This window comes from Acomys minous (assembly GCF_964271855.1).
Source record: "Acomys minous genome assembly, chromosome: 4".
Lineage (NCBI taxonomy): Eukaryota > Metazoa > Chordata > Mammalia > Rodentia > Muridae > Acomys > Acomys minous.
In genome coordinates this window covers 48,963,924-48,984,562 of record NC_140486.1, presented here as the reverse complement: position 1 = coordinate 48,984,562, position 20,639 = coordinate 48,963,924, and the positions used below count along the sequence as shown (strand labels likewise).

Genomic DNA, 20,639 nt, shown 5'->3' with positions numbered 1-20,639 from the left:
TTTATTCCATCACTTGGGAGGCAGAAGCAGGTAGCTCTCTGTGAGTTTGAGGCTAGCCTGGTCTATATAGCAAGAGCTAGCCACTAAGGGCAACATAGCAATTGTCTGTCTGAAGACCAAAAAAAAAAAAAAAAAGTATCTGATGATATAAAATTAAACAATAAACATGGGCAGTCAGATTAGATATAAAACTCTATCTTAAAACAAAGATGTATTAAGTTGTTTGTTTTTTGTTTTGTCTTTTGTTTTTTAAGACAGGGTTTCTCTGTGTAGCCTTGGCTGTCCTGGACTGGCTTTGTAGACCAGGATGGCCTCAAACTCACAGCGTCCCACCTGCCTCTGCCTCTGCCTCTGCCTCCTGAGTGCTGGGATTAAAGGTGTGCGCCACCACCACCTGGCATGTATTAAGGTTTTTAAAATTAAATTGTAGTTATCTTGTGTATACGTGTGTGGTCACACTCATGGTGTGTGTGGGGATGTTGGAAGACACTTTGCTGGTTGCCTTAATATATAGAAAGCCCTGGATTCACTTCTTAACACTGCAAGTTTGAATTTTGTTATCACTCTTCATTTTCTTTGTGGTGCTGAGTATTGAACCCAGGACCTCACCCACAGTAGGCAAACACTCTACTACCCCTAGCTCAACATATATTTTGTGTAATTCAACCTTTCTTGGGAAGTAATTCTTTCCTATGAAATTTATAGTACTTGAATGTCTCTTCCTTCTGACTTGTCACTTGCTTCTCTTTCAGATTTCAAATGTAAGGCTGAATTAATCACACTCAATTCCTAGTATTTTTGTCTTTATGACTCTTCTGTTTTATTTTCTTGTATTATATTTCCCTTCCATTTTCCCCCCAGTGTGTCTGAAGTCCATATTCTCTGTCCTATAAATTTTTATAAAATGTTACTGTTTTTCTTTGTGTGTGTGCATCTCACGAGGCAAGATGGCGATTCCGTGCTCCTCCGCATTTATTTGAGGCAGGGTCCGTCACTGAACGTGAAGCTCACCGGTTAGCTAGGCTGGCCGGCTAGTAGCCCCAGCAGTCTTCCTTCCGTCTCCCCCCTCATTGGTGAGGCTCCTGGCCTGGGCTTTGTACCTAGCTTTGTATGTGGATGTTGAGGATCTACATTCAAGTCTTCATTACTGACTGAGTCATCTCCTCAGCCCTGCTCTGTCTCAAAACAAACTAACATTATAATTAAAGGATATATATAATATATGTTTAAAATAATATAATATATACTTCAAAAAATCTAGATGTAGTAATGAATATGGCATGGTAGCACTCTTTTTTTTTTTTAACAGTGAACTGGGTATGGTGGTGGCACATGCCTTTTTTCTTTTTCTTTTTTTAGAGATTTATTATGTATACATGGTTTTGCCTACAAATAGGCAGGGTGTGGTGGTACTTTTGTTTTTGTTTTTTTGGGGGGGGGCTGGGTTTTTTTGTTGTTTGTTTTTTGTTTTTTGTTTTTTTTTTCAAGATAGGGTTTCTCTGTATAACCCGTGGCTTTCCTGGTTCTCACTCTGTAGACTAGGCTGCCTCAACTCAGAGATCCACCTGCCTCTGCCTCCCGAGTGCTGGGATTAAAGGCGTGCGCCACCACATCTGGCTGGTACCTTCTTTTAACTTAGCACTTAGGAGGCAGAGACAAGTGAGTCTCTAAGTTAGTGAACAGCCTGGTCCACATAGGGAGTTCCAGACTAGCCAGGACTGCACAGTGAGACCCTGTCTTTATAAAAGCAGTTGTAAAAGTTGTACTTCAAAATGATGATGTTTAGAGAGACCCAGTCATAGAAAATGTGTGCCGCCTCTCTTCCAGAGTTGTTTATTGGAGACAGTGTCATGAACTCTTTCTTTTTTTTTAGATTTATTTATTTATTATGTATACAGTGCTGTGCCTGCATGTACACCTGCAGGCCAGAAGAGGGCATCAGATCACATTATAGATGGTTATTAGCCACCACGTGGTTGCTGGGAATTGAACTCAGGACCTCTGGAAGAGCAGTCAGTGCTCTTAACCTCTGAGCCATCTCTCCAGGCCCATGTCATGAACTCTTATCTTTTTATGGGATATTGTTAAACTATATATCTCTCTATGTACATGTATGGTGTAATTCAAATGGAATGTTCTTTTGTAAGCTACTAATATCACTACTAATTTTTAATGGTGTAATCATGCTTATGTAAGTTTATGCAAGCCCAAACTTAACAATATGCTTTCACATATAACTGTTTTTAATAAAAAGAAATAGGTTGGATGAACCTGTTACCATGTAACACAGATGTTCTATCTTTGGATATCTTGGTTAAGAGATTTCCACATTAAAACTGTAGATAATGAAGCTGTGCATGGTGGTACATACCTTTGATCCCAGCACTCTGGAGGCAGAGGCAGGGGGATCTCTGTAAGTTCTAGGCCAGCCTGGTCTACAAAGAGAGTTACAATATAGTTAGGGCTACACAGAGAAACCCTGTCTCAAAAAAATCAAAATGGGGGAGGGGGGAGTGTAGATAACGAATGTTTTCCTTTGGTCATTTTTTTTATTGCACATTGTACTAATTAATTGATAGACCCAAAAATAGTAGGGTTAAGCTCATCTTACTAATGCTGAATGTTTAGCAAGCGCATACCTCACTCATCTATTCATAAAATTAGACCTTTTTTGTTTGTTTTCAAGACAGGGTTTTTCTGTGTAGCCTTGACTATCCTGTACTCATTTTGTAGGCCAGGCTGGCCTCGAACTCACAGAGATCTAGCTGCCTCTGCCTCCCTAAGACCTGGGATAACAGGTGTGTGCCACCACGCCTAGCTTATTCATTTAAAAAAAAAAAAGCTAATTAATGTACATTATTGGGGGAGATGTAGCTCAGTGTTAAAATAGCTACTATGCAGAAGATGCCCGTCTTCCCTTTCCAACACTAAAAAGTCTTGGGATATAACTCAATGATAGAATACTTACCTCTCACGCACAAAATTCTCAGTTCATCCCCAGCAACAACAACAACAACAACACAAAATCCCCCAAACACAGTAAAGGTGATTTTTAAACTGCTATAGGCCACAATTTATAATGCATACTTCTTTTAGTGTTGTCACTAGAGAGGGGGAAAAGGCTTAGGGGACGGGGAAACCATAGCAAAGAAGCCAAACCAAAAGAGATGGTGCCCACTATTTCTAAATTGTACTTGCTATGTCAATTTCATGATATTCATTTACAGTGTGTGTGTGCGTGCGTGCGTGTGTGCGTGCGTGTGTGTGTGTGTGTGTGTGTGCGCGTGTGCGTTTGAAGGAGTAGGAAATCCTATTTTCTGGTGTCTTTTAATACTTATTTCACATTAAAATTTTATCGTCAATGAACCATTGTCAAAATTTTTATCCACTAACTTGTATTTGTACTGCTTCAGGAGGTTTCTGTGTTTTTCCACCCTTGATTTATGGAGAGATAGCTTGTGTTAGTGCTCTGATATGTCCCTATCGAGGCAGGTCTATGAAGTATCACTTCTAGTTCCACATACAATTCTAATATGGTTGAGCATGCTGTTACTGTGGCTTTCTGACCTTAACATTCTTGTCTTATTTTGGATCATCTTACCTGTGTGTTGTTTTTTAAACACAATCCCACATGTTTGATTTTACCAATACAGAGTCAGGAGCCATATGCTCAGAAAGCCTTCTAGCTCAGAGAGGCAGAGAAAACACCCAATGGACCTTCCTACTGAGCCAGCATCTCAGAAGGAAAAAGCCTCTTCTCCATGCTGTCTTAAAGACCGCTCAAGCTGCAAAGGCCTCCTTTCTACTTCCTGCGTTTCTCTTTGTCCATCCTCTGGTATTTTCTTATGTTCACTCCCTGTCAACTGGTTGCTTGCTCATCCTCATGACCTATGGTTGACTTTATTTAATACAGTTTACAGAAAGTTCTTGGATTAAATGTGTGTGCTAAGGCTGAGCTGCACCACAACTAGAAACAGGATTTTCCAGGACACAGTCTCAGGGTTCACAATGTGATCAAATATTCTGTATCATTCCTCCCCCCGCCCCTTTTTTTCTAAATAAAAGACTCTTTCTCTAACATCAATAAACTGTATGCTATCTGGTGAGACTTACATTTACAATGTCCAATCTATTAATATTTGGTAACCTTGGAGAAAGTACTCTACTATCTAACCTATCTTGGTGAGTCCAAAGTTCTGTACCTAAATTACTTTCTATCATAACTTTCATTTATCAACCTGGAAAAATTCTTTTTATACCTTAAAACATTTCTGTAAATCCTAAACAACTTAAATTTAGCTATCTAGTCTTCAACTCCGTCAGAGACCTGAGAAGGTAAATATTACCTGAGTAAATAGGAAGTGCAGAGCAAGCAGCTTCCAAAACTAGAAATGACAGAGACTGCTGGCTGCCTGGACAGCCACCCAGGATTCCTCTGCAGCATTGGAGCATCTGTCTCTTCGGCTGCTGGCCCAAAATACTGACAGGTTTTTTCTGTGAAGCAGGAATTATGAAGGGCTTGTACACCTTTTCCTGGCAAAATCCAGCAGTCCACTTTGTGTTTTGCTTGTCCACAGCTTGCACAGCATACTGACAGCAGTTGAGACAAAGACAGCTTTTTGCCCCATGGCTAGCTTTGCCACACTTGACGCAAGCTGCATATGGAGGATCTCTGATGCCTGTCAGCTTTGAAGTAGTGTGGGGGTGCTGCCAAGAACTGACATGTCTCATTGTCAAAAAGCCTTAAACTAATAAGACATCTTTAAATGCCGTATTTTTTAGATCTCTGAGGTTTTTGAAGATCACCTGTCTACCCCTGGTCTATCTGAATTGCGTGTTTCTAGCCATTTGCTATCTGTTCAAGCTAGGAAGCATATTTCTGTAATTAACTACACTACTACCTAACAAGACTGAAAGTTTGATTGACTATTAACTTGCACTTTTTTAGTTATCCGAAACAGTTTGTAATAATAAGAGTAGAACTAAACATTACATTTTAAAGAATTACATAGGTACAATACCAAAATATAACCTTAATATTATATCACTATACAAGATCTGTATTCCCTTTTTTTTTTTTTAAGTAAAAAGGAAAGATTTTAACTCTAACACAGTAAAAGTATTTACAGTAATCAAGCTAGTTCTGTTAACTTTCCACAATGTTCAGCTTGGTTGTATTTGGCAGCCTTAGGATTAAGTATTTTTGAGTTCAAAGTTCTGTAAAATGTTCATGTCAGTCTCCTGCCAACTCAGCAATCTGAATGTCCTGTGCAGTTTGTTGTCCGAAGTTGACCTTGGCATGGTGTTTGCCAGGTTAGTGGCAATTCTGTCTAGGTAGAATATAACAGTCAACCCAACAGTGTCCACTGTTTATGCAGAACTTGGCAGCAGAAGAGGCACGGTCCAACTTTTGCCTGGTGATAGCATTGGCACATCCAGGTGGACTTGTTGTTGTGGGGTCCTGTCATCTTCTTGGAGGCCTAAAAGTTTGCTATTAGGAACAGTAGAAAACTTGAACATTTTAATTGCCATGTTCAGCAGATCTCCAAAAGGTTTGAGTGCCATAATCTATTAGGTACATCTATCTGAGTTACACAAACTGTTCCTAGTTACCTGCTCCAGACTCAAACCTGAAAACATGTACAGGAAGTTAGATGAAGCTTGTTTCTAGAATTAGTTAGTACTCTGTATGCCTGACAGTATCATGACAAACTTTTTATATATATACATAGTAATTTTATAGAATTTGAAATATTTATACCTTAAGAAAAGTTTTAGAGACTCAAATGAAAGCCAAAAGATTATGAGATTAGCAACAATAGAATAGTCCTTTTTTTGTTTTTGTTTTTGTTTTGTTTTCCTCTTTTCCATATAGGTGGCTCTTCTGGTATGAGACAGATTTGGGGTGTGGGTTTAGAGAAGGAGAGAGCTGTGCTCCAACCTCAAAGCCAGCTTTACTTTTCAATTGAATTGGGATCACATTAAAAGTCATGTGCAACTTACGTCTGTAGAGGGCAGCAGAGACAGGCTGGAAGTGGGTGATACCACTTGGCAAACATAGTCTTTTCTTGGGACATTTCCCCCTGATTATCTGTCCTTTTTCTTCATATAGTTCACTTCTCTAGTAGTCTCCAGATTCCTTAATTGGATGCTTTTATTCTTCTGGAAAAATAAAAGTTAAACCCTATTCCAGCCTTAACTCTGAGGGGGGTCCTTTTTTGCCAGGTCATATCTTTCCTAGGACAAAATGGTTTTTTGGTAATAGAAAAAGTATATCCTTTAAATTTAAATCACTGTAATCCTTATGAGCCTGCCTCTGCCTCCCAAGTGCAGGGGTTGAAGGTTGTGGACCACCACCACAACCCTGTTCTTTGTAACTCTAAAATTTAGAAAACAACTAAGTTATAGAGATCCACCAGTCTGTGCTGGGATTAAAGCCATGGGCCACCATTGCCCTGCTGAAATATTTTATCTTAGCTCCAACTCACCCAATTCCTAGAGATTTAGAAACAGGTTTGAACTGTGGTAACCCTTTAAATTTATTCAAAACATTTTAACTCTTTTAACTGCTTTTAATACCAAACAACAAAAATATTTCTTTTATTTAAGAAGTAAATTCAAAAGCTGATGTCCAAGATGGTGTGGGCCACTACAGTCTAACATTATAACATGGAATTAAGACACATGGTTTAAGGAAATATATTTTTCATTTCATTCCAGTAAGGAAAGTGTGCCTTTGGTTAAATTATCATTTGATAATCTTATTATTTTTTATTTTTATGTTTTCATGCCTGATCAAATGGAAGGCACATATATATATGCCTGAATGACCAACCTATCTGATGAACTATTGCCTCTCCTTATTCAGAAGGTCTCTCCTATTCAAATCTACATCTTCCTCCTTTCTGTTTAAGCAAAAAATTGTGCATGGTTTCACTTTTACAATAGAAACAATTATTGATCCAACAAACATAATGGTCCAGATGTCCTGATGAAAATCCATTGCTGTGATGATCCTTGATGTGATGATACTTCATAACTGTTGTCCCTGATCATCTGTCATTCCATAAATGTTCATTTTCAGCTTCAAGATTTTCCAGTCTGCCCTTAGACCACCACATCTTTATCAATTTTGATGGAATCTATAGTCTTTCATCACATGTGGAAATACAGATAATACCTCTTCTCCAAAGTAACACATTCCAAGTTCCATTCTGATGTTAAAACACCTTTCAGTTATACAGGTTGATCTAATTCAGTAGCGTTTTCCTACAATCCAGTCTCTTTCAGCTAATCTTATTCCCCCTTTCTGTTATATCAACATACAGTTAGATCTTTGAATCCACACATAAACTAGACACTTAGGCACTTGCATCCCATACTCAGCTACATGATAGTGAGCAGGCCTTCATACCAGAGAACCAGGCTTCAGTGGGATGTCTGTCTTGATCCTTAATTTCATTAAGTACCATATGTTCACAATTAAGCATTTCCTGTTTTCTTAGTTCCTCTCTCTCTTAAGCCTTTGTACCATCAAAGCTAATTTTTCTTGTTTTAGAGCTATTTTTTCAACCTTTTTTGAGAGAAAAATTTAAAAATTGCAATTGAAAGTAGGGAGGGATTTACTTTCGTAGTCACAGTTGCAATAAGTACTGCTATGGCTTTTGCAAGTAATGTTTCAACTCCTACTCTTGGTCTTAATGGATCTGAAATGGAGTTTCCCAGTTTAAAAAAATTATTTATTTAATGTTCTGCCTGCATATACACCTGCATGCCAGAAGAGGGCATCAGATCTCATTATAGATGGTAATGAGCCACCCTGTGGTTGCTGAGAATTGAACTCAGGACCTCTGGAAGAGCAGCAGGTGGTGCTCTTAACCTCTGAGCCACCTCTCCAGCCCAAGTTTCCCAATTTTTAATGCAGGAAAAGTCCATATATATCATTAAAATTGTCTTTTGCATGGCTTACGTGATTTGATGACAATTCACTGTCTCAGAGGCCCCTGTGTCATCGGTCTGTGTTCTGGGCAAGAGGCTCCCGCTACTTCAAGGTTTCCCAAGTCTCTTTGGGCATCCAGACAAACTGATGCTTCCCCTAGAGATGCTCCTAGACCAATATCTTGTCTGGGGCTTTCTGTCAGATGTCTCCTGTCCTCTGCCACATTTCTGTCAAATGTCCTCTGCTTTCTGCAGTGTTGGTGAGCTTTCTTCTTTTCCTTCAAACCAGTTTTCCTTCAAACCAACCCTGTTAATCACCAGATGTTAAGGTATCTTTTATTTGACTGGTTTAATTGTATCTTAGAGGCTTACTCTCTCCTCTGCTAACCTCGGCCCAGTCCTCTAAGCTTCTAGCCTCCGTACAGTCTAACCTAGGCCTAGAGGGTTTTCAGCCTCTGAGACTTACTGCTGAATAAGCTCACCCTTTCTAGTTCTTTCTGGACTCTGGCTTGCTGGTTCAACTCAGCTGTTCTGGCTCAAACTCCTCCCCAAGCTGACTGGTTCAGTCTGGCTTCTTTGACTTTTTGCTCTGCTGGGGCTCCAGCAACCTGTTCTAGTCCTCTCACTCATCATTCTCAGGCTGATTCTGTCTTTACCTGTGTCTAGTGTGTTCTCTCTTCAGCCTGGCTCTGTTAAGCTGTCCTTGTAAAGCTGCCTCTGAATTCCATGAACTGAACTTCCACCAACTATTCTCCACTGCACTGCTCTCAACTCACTGACTCAACCAAACTGCTTGAACAGAACTTACTAGAACTCAGAGGTCTCATGCCTCTGTCTCCTGAGTGCTGGGATTAATGACTTGCGCCATCACCCCTGGACTTAAACTTTTCTTTACCTGAAACTTGCTCTATACCAAGCTGCCCTTGAACTCAGAGATCTGCTTACCTCTGTCTCCTGGGATTAAAGGCTTTTCTGTATTTCAGCTGGATCACACAGACCTAGAAGGTCTTTGGATATGAACCCTTGCCTGAGCAGCCATTTTCTGAATCAAAATTCCTCTGTACTTGTGAATGGCCAATGTGGTTATAATACAATTATCTTCTGGTCAGCCTTAATCCTAGGGCAAGAACAGCTATATTAGGAAAGTTTGAATGAAAATTCAATCTATGCTGAGCCTTTACATTACTCTGCTTATGTCATTACATTTATTCATGAAAGTGACATTTATACATTGCTATTTGTAACAGTTTTATCTCCTTTTCTGTTAAAACATTTGGCTCCTGTAAGGCCTTATAAAAGTAATAATCAAATTGTCTCTCAAATCTAATGGCTTTTGCTCTGAAGCAATAATCTTTCCCACCATTTTGTTCAAGTATGAATATGAAATTAAATATGACATGCTTTACAGAATTTGTATTAGGGAGTAAACAAGCCTATAGTTAGTAACTGCACTGTGGTGCTGACACTGGTTTTCTGACCTTGCAGAAAACAGTATCCAGAGGGAATCTTTGGATTCTTTTAGTAAGTTAAAGCATATATTGCATATCTTTGAACTACCTAAGTTTATTTAATTTTTAAAAGACATAATCTTAATTGTTTTGGCCTTGAATTCCATATCCTCTTCTTTCAGTTCGCTAAGAAACTGGTATTATAGGTGTGCGCCACTAGGTCTGTGTGGTGCTAAAATCTCTCATTTATTTTCCTTTGGTGTGTAAGTCCTTTACACTTGAGAATGATTTTTAGTACAAGATTATTTTTCTTTTTAAAATTTTCATGAGGGGGCTGGCAGAATGGCTCAGAGGAAAAAGGCATTTGCCGCCTAGCCTGATGACCTAAATTTAATCCCCGGGTCCTACATGGTAGAAGGTAGAAAACTGACTTTTACACGTTGTCCTCTGACCTCCACAATATTCTGTGACATGTGAAAACATACACACATCCTCTCTCTCTTCTCTCTCTCCCTGAACAAACAAACAGACAAACAAACAAATAAAATGTTTTAAGAAATGTCCTTGGGGGCTGGAGAGATGGCTCAGTAGTTAAGAGCGCCACCTGCTCTTCCAGAGGTCCTGAGTTCAATTCCCAGCAACCACATGGTGGCTCACAACCATCTATAATGTGATCTGATGCCCTCTTCTGGCCTATAGATGTACATGTAGGCAGAGTATTGTATACATAATAATTAATAAATAAATCTTAAAAAATAAAGTCTAAAATAAAAAGATAATTTTGGGAGCTAGAGAGATGGCTCAGAGGTTAAGGGCACTGACTGCTCTTCCAAAGGTCTTGAGTTCAATTCCCAGCAACCACATGGTGAGTTATCTATAATGTAATCTGATGCCTTCTTCTGGGGGTGTAGGTGTACATGCAGGCAGAGCACTGTATTAATAATATAATAACAACAACAACAATAATAATAATAATAAAACGTCCTTGGATGTGGTGATGTATACTTGTAACTATAGCACTCAAGATGCTGGGGCACTGAGATTGTGAGTTTAAGGCCAATTGAAACTCAGTCTCACACAACACAAAAAAGCAAACTTAAATTATCTATGTTTTTTATATGAAAACTACAATTTAGAAGAATAATGCTATTTTACCCATTTCTCTTTAAAAAAGAAAAGGTTTTATTGGGGACTGGAGAGATGTCTCTATGGTACAGAGCAATTGCTGCTCTTGCAGAGGACCCAGGTTCGATTCCCAGTACTCATACAGTTACTCAGTTCTGATAACTCCAATCCCAATGGATCTGAGGCCTTCTTCTGGCCTCCATGGGCATTTGTAGACATACTTGCAGACAAAACATCCACACACATAAAATGAGTAAACAGAATAAAAGCATTAAAATAGCTTTATTGTTTTTAACTGTTAAGTTCACTCATTTTAAAATATGCTGTGCAGCATGTTCTGATAAACTGGCCAAGTTGTGTGAGTCGCCACCATCAAATTTCATGGGGTCCCCATTTTGTTTTTCTGGAGACTTTGAAACAGTCTTACTGCGTAACCCAGACGGGCATCAAAGTTCTCATGCTCCTGGTTGCTGGGATTTCACTCTTACACAGAGCTACCACTTATTTTAATGGTTTTACTGTCTCCAAAAGATCTGTTTGCATTTGGACTTATTCTCATTGCCTAACCCACAGCCACTACTTTCTTTTCTATCTGTATGTTTGCCTTTTAGCTGTAAATTTTGTGTTAAGTGAAATTTTACAATATATAATTTCGTGTCTGGCTTCTTTCATTTAGCATGGTATTGAAGTTCATCTGTGTTGTTAGATTCATCAGTAACTTGTTCCCCCTCTTCCACAAGTAGTCCTCTTTATCCTGAATAAGATGCAGCCCTGAATTTTCTCAGATAAATCAAGTATATCAAAACTTTTATTTATTCCCTCTATGGCTGTTAATAATTACTTTTTAGCCGACTTGTTATAAGGAAGGGACAAATATATTTAATAACCTTAAATAAAGTATTACCTCTTAAAAATATGTTGTCAACATGAGTATTCCTATATAGAATATCTAATTTTTCTCCCTATTAGCATTTATTGTTTCTCTCTTAGGTAGATATTATTTGAAAGGCTTATTAAAAGTTAGGTTAAATTATCCTTTGTTGTATAATTTTAATTTGCTGTTTAGGTACAAAGATGTTAGAAAAAAAATTTTTTTAAGATTTGTTTATTTATTTATTTATTATGTATACAGTGTTCTGCCTGCTTGTACTCCTGCAGGCCAGAAGAGGGCCTCAGATCACATTCTAGATGATTGTGAGCCACCATGTGGTTGCTGGGAATTGAACTCAGGACCTTCAGAAGAGCAGTCAGTGCTCTTAATCACTGAGCCATCTCTCCAGCCCGATGTTAGAAATTTTTATAGAGAATTTTATAACGCTAAATCTTTGGTTTATTGAGAACAAGGTCCCTGGAGCTTAAGCTAGCCTCAAACTCAGCTATATAACTGAGTATAGTCCTTAATCCCTGATTCTTCTGCCCTGTACTGGAGTGTTAACTTTATAGGCATATGGGCTACATGCCTGTCTAAAGAAGACAATGTCTTAAGAAACTGATTTCACATTGTATTTGAATGTAAAAATAGAAGCTATTTTGCCAACTTAAAAAGTATTTGCCCTGTGCCGGGCGTGGTGGCACACGCCTTTAATCCCAGCACAGGGAGAGGCTTTGCTGTGAGTTCGAGGCCAGCCTGGTCTACAAAGCAAGTCCAGGACAGCCAAGGCTTCACAGAGAAACCCTGTCTCGAAAACAAGCAAACAACAAAAACGTATTTGTCCCATTTTGTTCTCTTGAGTAAACTTATATATATAATGAGTCCTAAAAGATTGTTCTGAAAGAGCAATTAAGCTAATATTAATACTGTTTCAAAGAACACCATTTTGATTTTGGTTTATATTTAACACTTTGGCTTGTTTGTTTTTTCTTTGAGCCAAGATACTATATAGCCCTGGATAACCCAGAATTTACTATTATTATAGACCAGGCTGCCTGAAACTCAGATCTCTCTGCCTGCCTCTGCCTATGAGCGCTGGGATTAAAGGTGTAGTAACACAATCAGCTAGATGTAAAAAGCCCAACCTGATCAGGAAAATTCTGAGGTTCTTTTTTTTTTTTTCTTTTTCTTTTTTTTTTTTTTTTTTTTACCCCTACTTTTCTTTTTGTACCATTGTAATTTCCAAAGTTCTCCTACACTTAAAAGTAGTTTTTAAATTCAATTTTTTACTTGACAACATTCCAGTGTATGCTGTGTGAAAACAGATGAGTTGGTACAGGGTTAATCTGTCTGTCACACTGGTGTGACTTTGAATCATTCTAAAGCATTACCTATATTTATTTGGGGGTAGAAGTCTGGGAGAGGGGAGGGATATGTTTTATCTTTTGTGTGAGTGTCAGTGAGTGTGTGTGTGTGTTATTTTTGTTTTGTTTTGGGGTTTTTTCCTTTTCTCTCTCTTTTTCTCTCTCTCTTTCGCTCTCTCTCTCTCTTTTTAGCATGGCACATTTTCAGACATTTTTCATGTGCTTAGGTGCATCCAAGCAGAAGTCCAGTTCTCTGCAGGTAGCAGATCAGGACCTGCTGCCGCCTTTTCACCCATACCAGCCTTTGGAGTGCATAGTAGAAGAGACTGAAGGCAAGCTGAATGAACTGGGACAAAGAATTAGTGCCATTGAAAAAGCACAGCTCAAGTCTTTGGAGTTAATTCAAGGTGAGCCCCTGAACAAGGATAAGATAGAAGAGCTTAAAAAGAACAGAGAAGAACAAGTCCAGAAGAAGAAGAAAATACTGAAAGAACTTCAGAAAGTGGAAAGGCAGTTACAGATGAAAACACAGCAGCAGTTTACCAAAGAATACTTGGAAGCCAAAGGTCAGAGAGGCCCAGACTCTCCACACCAGCAGTGCTCTCATGGAGGAGTCTCCGTGTCAGGGGAGGAAGATGGCAGTCTCCCAGAGGATCATGATCCAGCATCACCCCAGGTTGAAACAGTCTTATTTAAAGATCGTGGTGTTGATGATAAGCCACAGTTGCCTCCATCGGCAGAACAGATTGACTTTGTGCCACTCCAGCCACTGTCATCTCCACAATGTAACTTTTCCAGTGGCTTAGGTTCTAATGGAACAAATTCTCTTGTGCTTCAGAAAGTATCAGGTAACCAGCAGATTGTAGGACAGCCTCAGATTGCGGTTGCTGGACATGAGCAGGGGCTGTTAGTTCACGAGCCAGATGGACTCATGGTTGCAACTCCAGCCCAGACGCTTACCGACACTCTTGATGACCTGATAGCAGGTGGGTTAAGAAATATATCTAAAATACTTTGTCTTTAATCTGTGTGCTCAGCTTCTTTAAATGCCCCATCAGAAACACAAGACTTTGCTCTTCTCTATTATAGAATTGTCTTGTAAAATTACTGATTCCTTAAGAATTTTGGAAGTGAATTTAAGTAAGCCCAGTGGTAGTCATGCATTAACGGGGTTTCCCCTTTCTACTTCTAAACAAAACAAAACACATTTCAAAGACAAATAAAGTTATCATAATCCTTTAGAAATTCGCTATCAACGTCACTCTGTTACTTCCCAGGTAGGAACACTCAGTAGAATCTCTTGTAGGGTTTAGAGGTATGCAGGTAAGGCCACCCGTCACATTTCCTTGCCTGTAAATTTCATGTTTGGACATCAGAATTTTAAATGACATTGCTCTTTGATATTAGACCAATTTAGCTATCTCTGAATAAATGGGGAAAACTGAACAGTTCCTGGCATAGAGTTTGTGTTCAGAAAATTAAAGTACATTTAAACTATTGTACTTGGTGTTTGGAGATTGGAATTTTTGTGTTAACTTTTGATGAACGAGCATATAGACACACGTGAGAGCGTGCGTGCACACGTGCACATTCGCACATACACCCGAAAAGAAAAGTAACTGATAATCTTAAAGTGTATGATTCTGTTTATTGTTGTGTGGAAAATTACAACTAGATATGAAATGAGGTGCACAAGTTTACTTTCCCTTTCATTGTCCTTGCAGCAGTGGGAAAACAGTGCAATTAATCATTTACCTTCCTAAAGATGGCTGGTGAATGTATCAGCTCCATGAGAGCCCAGTTCAGAACTGCAGCCAGAATGGCTGCTGACAGTGGATGAAGACCGAGAACTAAGCTGTAGCTGCAGTGATATTCAAAGGCAGGCCAGTCCTCTGTCTCTTGGTTGCAACATTTTCCCTATTGTTGTCTGTTTCCTCTTGTCATATTCTCCTTCCCCTTCCCACCCCAATTATACTGTCCCAGTTTCCTTTCTTCTTTTGTGAGCCTCTAGTCTTCCTAATCTTTACTGAATCTTTAAAAGTGTGGAATAAGATTAAATCAGGAATTTTACTGGGTATATGTGTTACTCCATTGGTTGTAGATGTAATTTTGCCATTGTGGCTCCTCTGCCATGTAATAGATAGCACAGTGAAGAAGAGAAATGTCTACTTTTCTTAAAATTCAAATGCTGGGAAATATTTTAAGGAGTTATTCTTTAATCTAAATTTTTATATTTTTTGGTCAAGTTTACTTTAACAAAAACAGCTCTAATGAAAACTTGTAATTAACTTTATGCTAATTTTTACAGATGGTTCTTGAAAGTGTTTATTTCACTGAATTGTCTTTAAATAGAAAACATCTTTTACAGAGTTCATGTGACTTTTAAAAATTACCTTACAAAGCATCTTTTAGTGTTATATGTTAATTGATCATAAAACTTAATATATTTTGGACTTAAACATTAAGTGCTCATTACATTCTAAATAAGTTTTAACTTTTAAATTGATAAATAAAAGTTATATTTTATAAAATTTATCTGTTTTGAAATACTTGGTGATAATTGTATCCTCTGTTCAAGATGATAGCTCACTTAAAATTATTTTTTTCCCAAGCCTAATTTTCTTAATTAATGCTGACAAAAATTACACAAGGTTAATAACTAACTCTATTGTTGTAAAACATTCGACATATCAGTAGGGCTATGGAGCAAGCCACAGACAATTAACTCTATTTAAATTTGTTCTCATTAGTGAAAGAGGAAATAGTGTGTATCTTAAAGTTTCACTTGGGAGAATGCAAATATATATTTCTCTCCATAGAGAATATAAATTTTCCTCTTTTAAATTTTTTTTCATTTTTGCTGTTCTACTCTCAAAATATTTTCATGATAATTAATTAATTGTTTATATAAATACCTTATTAATGTCAGATCGTATTAATTTACTCAGCTTGTAGCATGTAATCTTAGCTATGTTAAATTCTTTACAGCCCTAATCTTGATTAGGAACATGGTATACCACACCTCTCTCTTCTAAAAACATAAGGCTTTTATCTGTTTTCACAATAGCAAGTGATCTCAAAAGTTAAAATGTTTATCAAATCAATATGAAATTGCACATACTATGTAATGGAAGCAGTTATTAGAACTTTTATTTCTAATTTTATATTTGTATTTTGTCAATTTCTTTAGTTTTAATAATAATTTATATTTTTTCTTGAATTTTTCAAAAATCTCTTCTTGGTTAGGCCTATTAGCCTGTAGGCATGTGTAAGCCTGCACTTGGGAAGCAGGAGCAGGAGGGTCGGGGTCCAGAGTTGTCCTCATTGCACACCAAGTTCAAGGCTAGTCTGGGCTACATTGTCTCAAGTGAGCAAAAAGGAAAGGAAGGAAAATATACTTAGATTAGAAACAAGTTTTTAAAAAAAAGCACCTAGAAATTCAGAGCAGTTCAAAAATTCAAAATAGTTTTGACTGTTGAGCAGTTGTAGAAAACATTTAAAATTTTTATCAATATATAGAGGGTTGGTTAAAAATCAGTATCAGCTTATCACCTGTGGAACACTAACAGTGTCCCAGGCTTTGTGGTAGCTGCTTTATTTCAGCCTTCTCCGGCTGTTTACAATCATCCCCTAAAATACCTCCAGTTCCACTGGGAACTAAAGCTTAGAGAAGAGAAGTTGAGAATATCTTTTCCTGTATGTTTCCCAGACTCAGGAATTCCTTCTCAGCTTTTAAAGATAAATCTACTATATTCATTTGCTCTGTAAGGGGAATGATACGGGGAGCCGCTAGGTAGCTCAGCCATACTTAAGAGCCTTAAGTTGAAGGGGGGCGGTGGGAGGGGCGGGGTAGGGGTGGACTACAGGCCTTAGGTTTGGGAACTCTCGAAGTAGAAGGAGTCAGAGCCCTGAGTTCCAGTCCAACGAGAGCTACATAGTGAGACTCTGTGTGTTTAAAAAGAAGAAGAACCACCTTAGTTGTCATATTATGCATCTGATTTAAATAAAAGTATTACATTTATCCTTAAAATAGTATCATTTCTTATACCTCTAAGTCCTATTAGATAATAGTTGCTCTTCTTTCTATATTAAGATTTGATATGTAAGTGAGTTTTGTGTCTAATACAGCATTACTGTTGGTACTTTGATGTACTAGTTTAAATTATAGTTTTAACGTATTTGATTTAAGGGACACTGCAATGATCATTGTTAAGTTTAAAAATAAAAAATTAGGGCTGAAGAGATGGCTCAGAGATTAAGAGCATGTGCTGTCCTTCCAGAGGACCCAAGTTCAGCTCCTAGCATCCATAATCACCAGTAGAACTTGGCATGGTGGCCTTTAATTCTAGCATTCAGGACACAGAAGCAGATGGCTCTGTGAGTTTAAGGCCAACCTTGTCTATATAAGAGTTCCAGGCCAGCCAGAGCTACATAGTATGACCCTGTCTCTCACATATGCACACACAAAGATCAAGCAATCCAGTTTCATGGGATCAGAATTCTATCTATGGGTACCCCAATATACCTGTGACACAACATGTACAACATACATACAGTAATTAAAAATATTTTTTTTAAGAATTAGGAAATCCTCTTAAATCATATTTTTATAATTACTTCTAATGTTAATATTTTATTATTAGGCTTTAAATTTTGGTTTGCTTTTCAAGACAGGGTTTCTCTGTGTAAACCTGGCTGTCCTGGAACTTGCCCTATAGACCAGCCTGGCCTCCCCCACAGAGGCAGAGGCAGGTAGATCTCTTGAGGTCTGCGTCCTTGAGTGCTAGGATTAAAAGTGTGCACTGCCTGGGTTAGGCTTTAATTTAAATGAAAGTATTTTATCATTACTATGACATATACTAGATCATAGTAGTAAATTTCTGCTGTTTTGTCACAAATGTTAGGGAAGCCCTCTGTGTTCTCAGCCCAGCCCAGTTTGTTTTTTATGATTTTGGGATAGGATCTCACTCGGTTGCTTAGTGTCCTTGCATTCACCCTGTAGCCAGCAGGCCTTGAACTTGTGCTCCTCCTGCCTTGGCCTTTGGAGCAGCTGGGTTATAAACTTGTACCACCAGGCATGGAACTTTGTTTTTTTTTAAAGACAGGATCTCATGGAATCCAGGCTAGCCTTAAACTCCTTAATACTCCATCTCCCAAGCACTGTAATTTACAAATGAGGAGCACCATATCCACTAAATGATTAAAACCTTACAACATATTTTGTCTATCTAGTAGCAATAAAATTTTTATGTTAAGATTTGATATTATTCCATACTATAGATAAAATTTTGCTTGGTTTCATAAAAAGTCAGGCTAAAGTATTATACTTGGTTCTATTGCCCTACTTTTGAACAATGTAAATTTTTTATTTGAATTGTATATTGAGTTTTTGTTGTAGTTGTCTGCTGTCATTTTAAGAGACATTTTGTTCAGAGATAGGAAATGTTTTTAAATTTATGAAAATGTCATGGTTTTAAAGTAAAATGTTTTTATAATACAACCTTTATAACTTTTCATTTGTAATTCTATTAAAGTCACTTTCCACGGAATGGTTCTGATTGTCATTATTACAGAGGAAATATCTTAGAATAATGTAGTATAAAAATGTACAAAACACAATACCATGTTTTGGGTAATAGAGCTGTTAAGGACACAGGAAGTGTGTGGGGTTTTTTTGTTTTGTTCTTTTTTAAGTAAGTCCTGTAAAGGAGTCTTTCATAGCATCACATTATAGCATTCTACTCTAGTCAAATACTTTAAAAAAATTAAATACCTTGCTTTTCAAAAACACTAAGAAGAGATGACACAAACTGATAGAGATATAATTATTTTCTAAGGTATATGTTAATTGTAAGACCTACCACTGTAAATCCATCAGTGAGGTGTTACATATCAATATAGTATGTTCGGCAGAGTGGGGAGAGGGTGTGTTGGTTTTTAGAGCTGTCTTCTAAACATATTAGATATTTTGAGATGTAACATTATCTGCTGCTTTCATTGAACAACAACAAGTTTTAAAGATTTAAATAATCATTCCTATTTATAGCCGGATACTTAGGAATTATTTTTGTGGTGAATAAAATTGTCGGAATTTATATTGCCAAAATGGTTTTATATGTTGGTGGGGAGAAGAGGGGATGGTTCGTGAAGAAGTGAATCCAGGCATCTTAAATTTTGCTGAATTATTTTAACTACTAAGTTAGACTGGGAGTGGCACACATACCAGGAATCCCAGTACTGGAAGGTGGAAGCCGGAGGAGAGGATCAGGAGTTCGGGGCCAGCTTCACCTTCACATCAAGTTGGAGGCCAGCCTGCACTACACAAGACTCTGTCTTAAAAATATTAAAATAAGAAAAGAAAACTAGTAAATTTTTTATAAGTTTATTGCCATCATGGAAGCTTAATTTTTTCTATACTATTGCTTATTTTTTTCTGAGTTTTTTCTTTCTTGAACAGTAATGTTTTTGTTTTTGTTTTGTTTTTTGATTCGCTGAATAATAATACGGAAAGTATTTTAAAATGTCTCATTTTACATTTATTGAGCACTTACCTTGTGCCAGGCACTGTTAGGTCCTTTCAGTACATTCTCTCACAAACTACTAATATCTTTTAAAGATTATTCCCACTTTACTCTTTGTAAACCAAAACTCCATCCTCTATGAAGCAAAACAGACATAAAATACAATTTTCAACTTTCTGTTTTTAGACAGCACATTTTTGGATTTGTTGTTGTTTTTCTGAGACCAAGGTCTCATGAACCCCAAACTGGCCTTGAATTTGCTGTGTAGCTCGGGATGACTTTGAACTCCTAGCCTTCTCCCTGTCTCCACCTCTCAAGTACTAGGATCATAGGTGTGTATCACCATTCAAAACCGTAAACTCCAAATTTTGAGATCTCATACATAAATTTCTAGTATTCATTTTAAAAATAGTTTGACCTTCAGAAATTGGTTTTACCTAACTTTAAAAGTACATTACTAACTGGGTATGGTATTGGACACCTTTAATCTCAGCAGGCATGGTTGAGCTTGAGGGCAGCTTGGTCTACATAGAGAATTCCTGGAAAGCCAGGGCCACATAGTGAGACCCTGACTCCAAAAGTAAAAAAATAAATGCTGAATTTTAAAAACACATTCCTTGCTGTTTGTTTGTGTGAGAAATTATCTAATTTTTGCCCCACCCATTTTTGTTACTTACAGAATATTTTTGTCTAATTTTTACAAACTAAATTAAACAGTCTTTTGTTTGCTTTTGGCCCACTCTGGCCTTGAACTTCTAATCCTCTTATCTCAGAGTTCTCAATCCTAAAATTACAAATATGGATCATCATATCTGGCTAAAAACTCTTAAATTACAGGATTGTACCCTGTTGGTATTGCAAAATGCCATCATTTATTATATGTCCACTAACAACAGGCCCCGAGCTCAGTTACACTTACGATCTTAAATTGTCTTCCCCAAAACTTTAAAAGGCGGGCCCTATTCTTATCCTCTTTATACATATAAATTGAGGCTCAAATAATTTAATTGAATTGCATGAGTTCAAAAAGTCACTCAACATAGGTTCTTCTGACTCCAATACTTGTGATTTCACTATAGAATGTTACTCATCGACATTTCTGTTTTACATGTTTTTCTATGTACAAACAATATTATTCATTTAAGTGGAATTTAGTAATATAAATTTTATTTTTCAGCTGTGAGTACCAGAGTGCCTGTTGGTTCAAGCAGTCCCCCTCAGACCACAGAATGCCCTACAACTGAGCCCTGTTCTCAGACTCAAAGCAGTATGGTTACCCCATCTGTACCCCCTGTGTATCCTTCGGTTGACATTGATGCACACGTGAGTAGATCCTAAGCAAATTTATTTCACATGTTTTAGTTTATTTTGA

At 37.6% G+C, this 20,639-nt stretch overlaps 1 protein-coding gene across 9 annotated transcripts in view; it reads left to right on the top strand.

Annotated features, from left to right (window-relative positions):
* Positions 1–20,639, top strand: part of LOC311596681 (ankyrin repeat and KH domain-containing protein 1) — a 112,335-nt gene that overhangs the window by 53,467 nt on the left and 38,229 nt on the right. For 7 of the 9 annotated variants that reach the window (XM_084780368.1, XM_084780364.1, XM_084780366.1 and 4 more), the window contains exons 15-16: positions 12,974–13,732; positions 20,445–20,590. In XM_084780368.1, the coding sequence (XP_084636494.1) occupies positions 12,974–13,732; positions 20,445–20,590 (905 nt within the window). The remainder of the gene's footprint in view (positions 1–12,973; positions 13,733–20,444; positions 20,591–20,639) is intronic. The other 2 variants (XM_084780369.1, XM_084780370.1) reach the window with 1 other exon arrangement.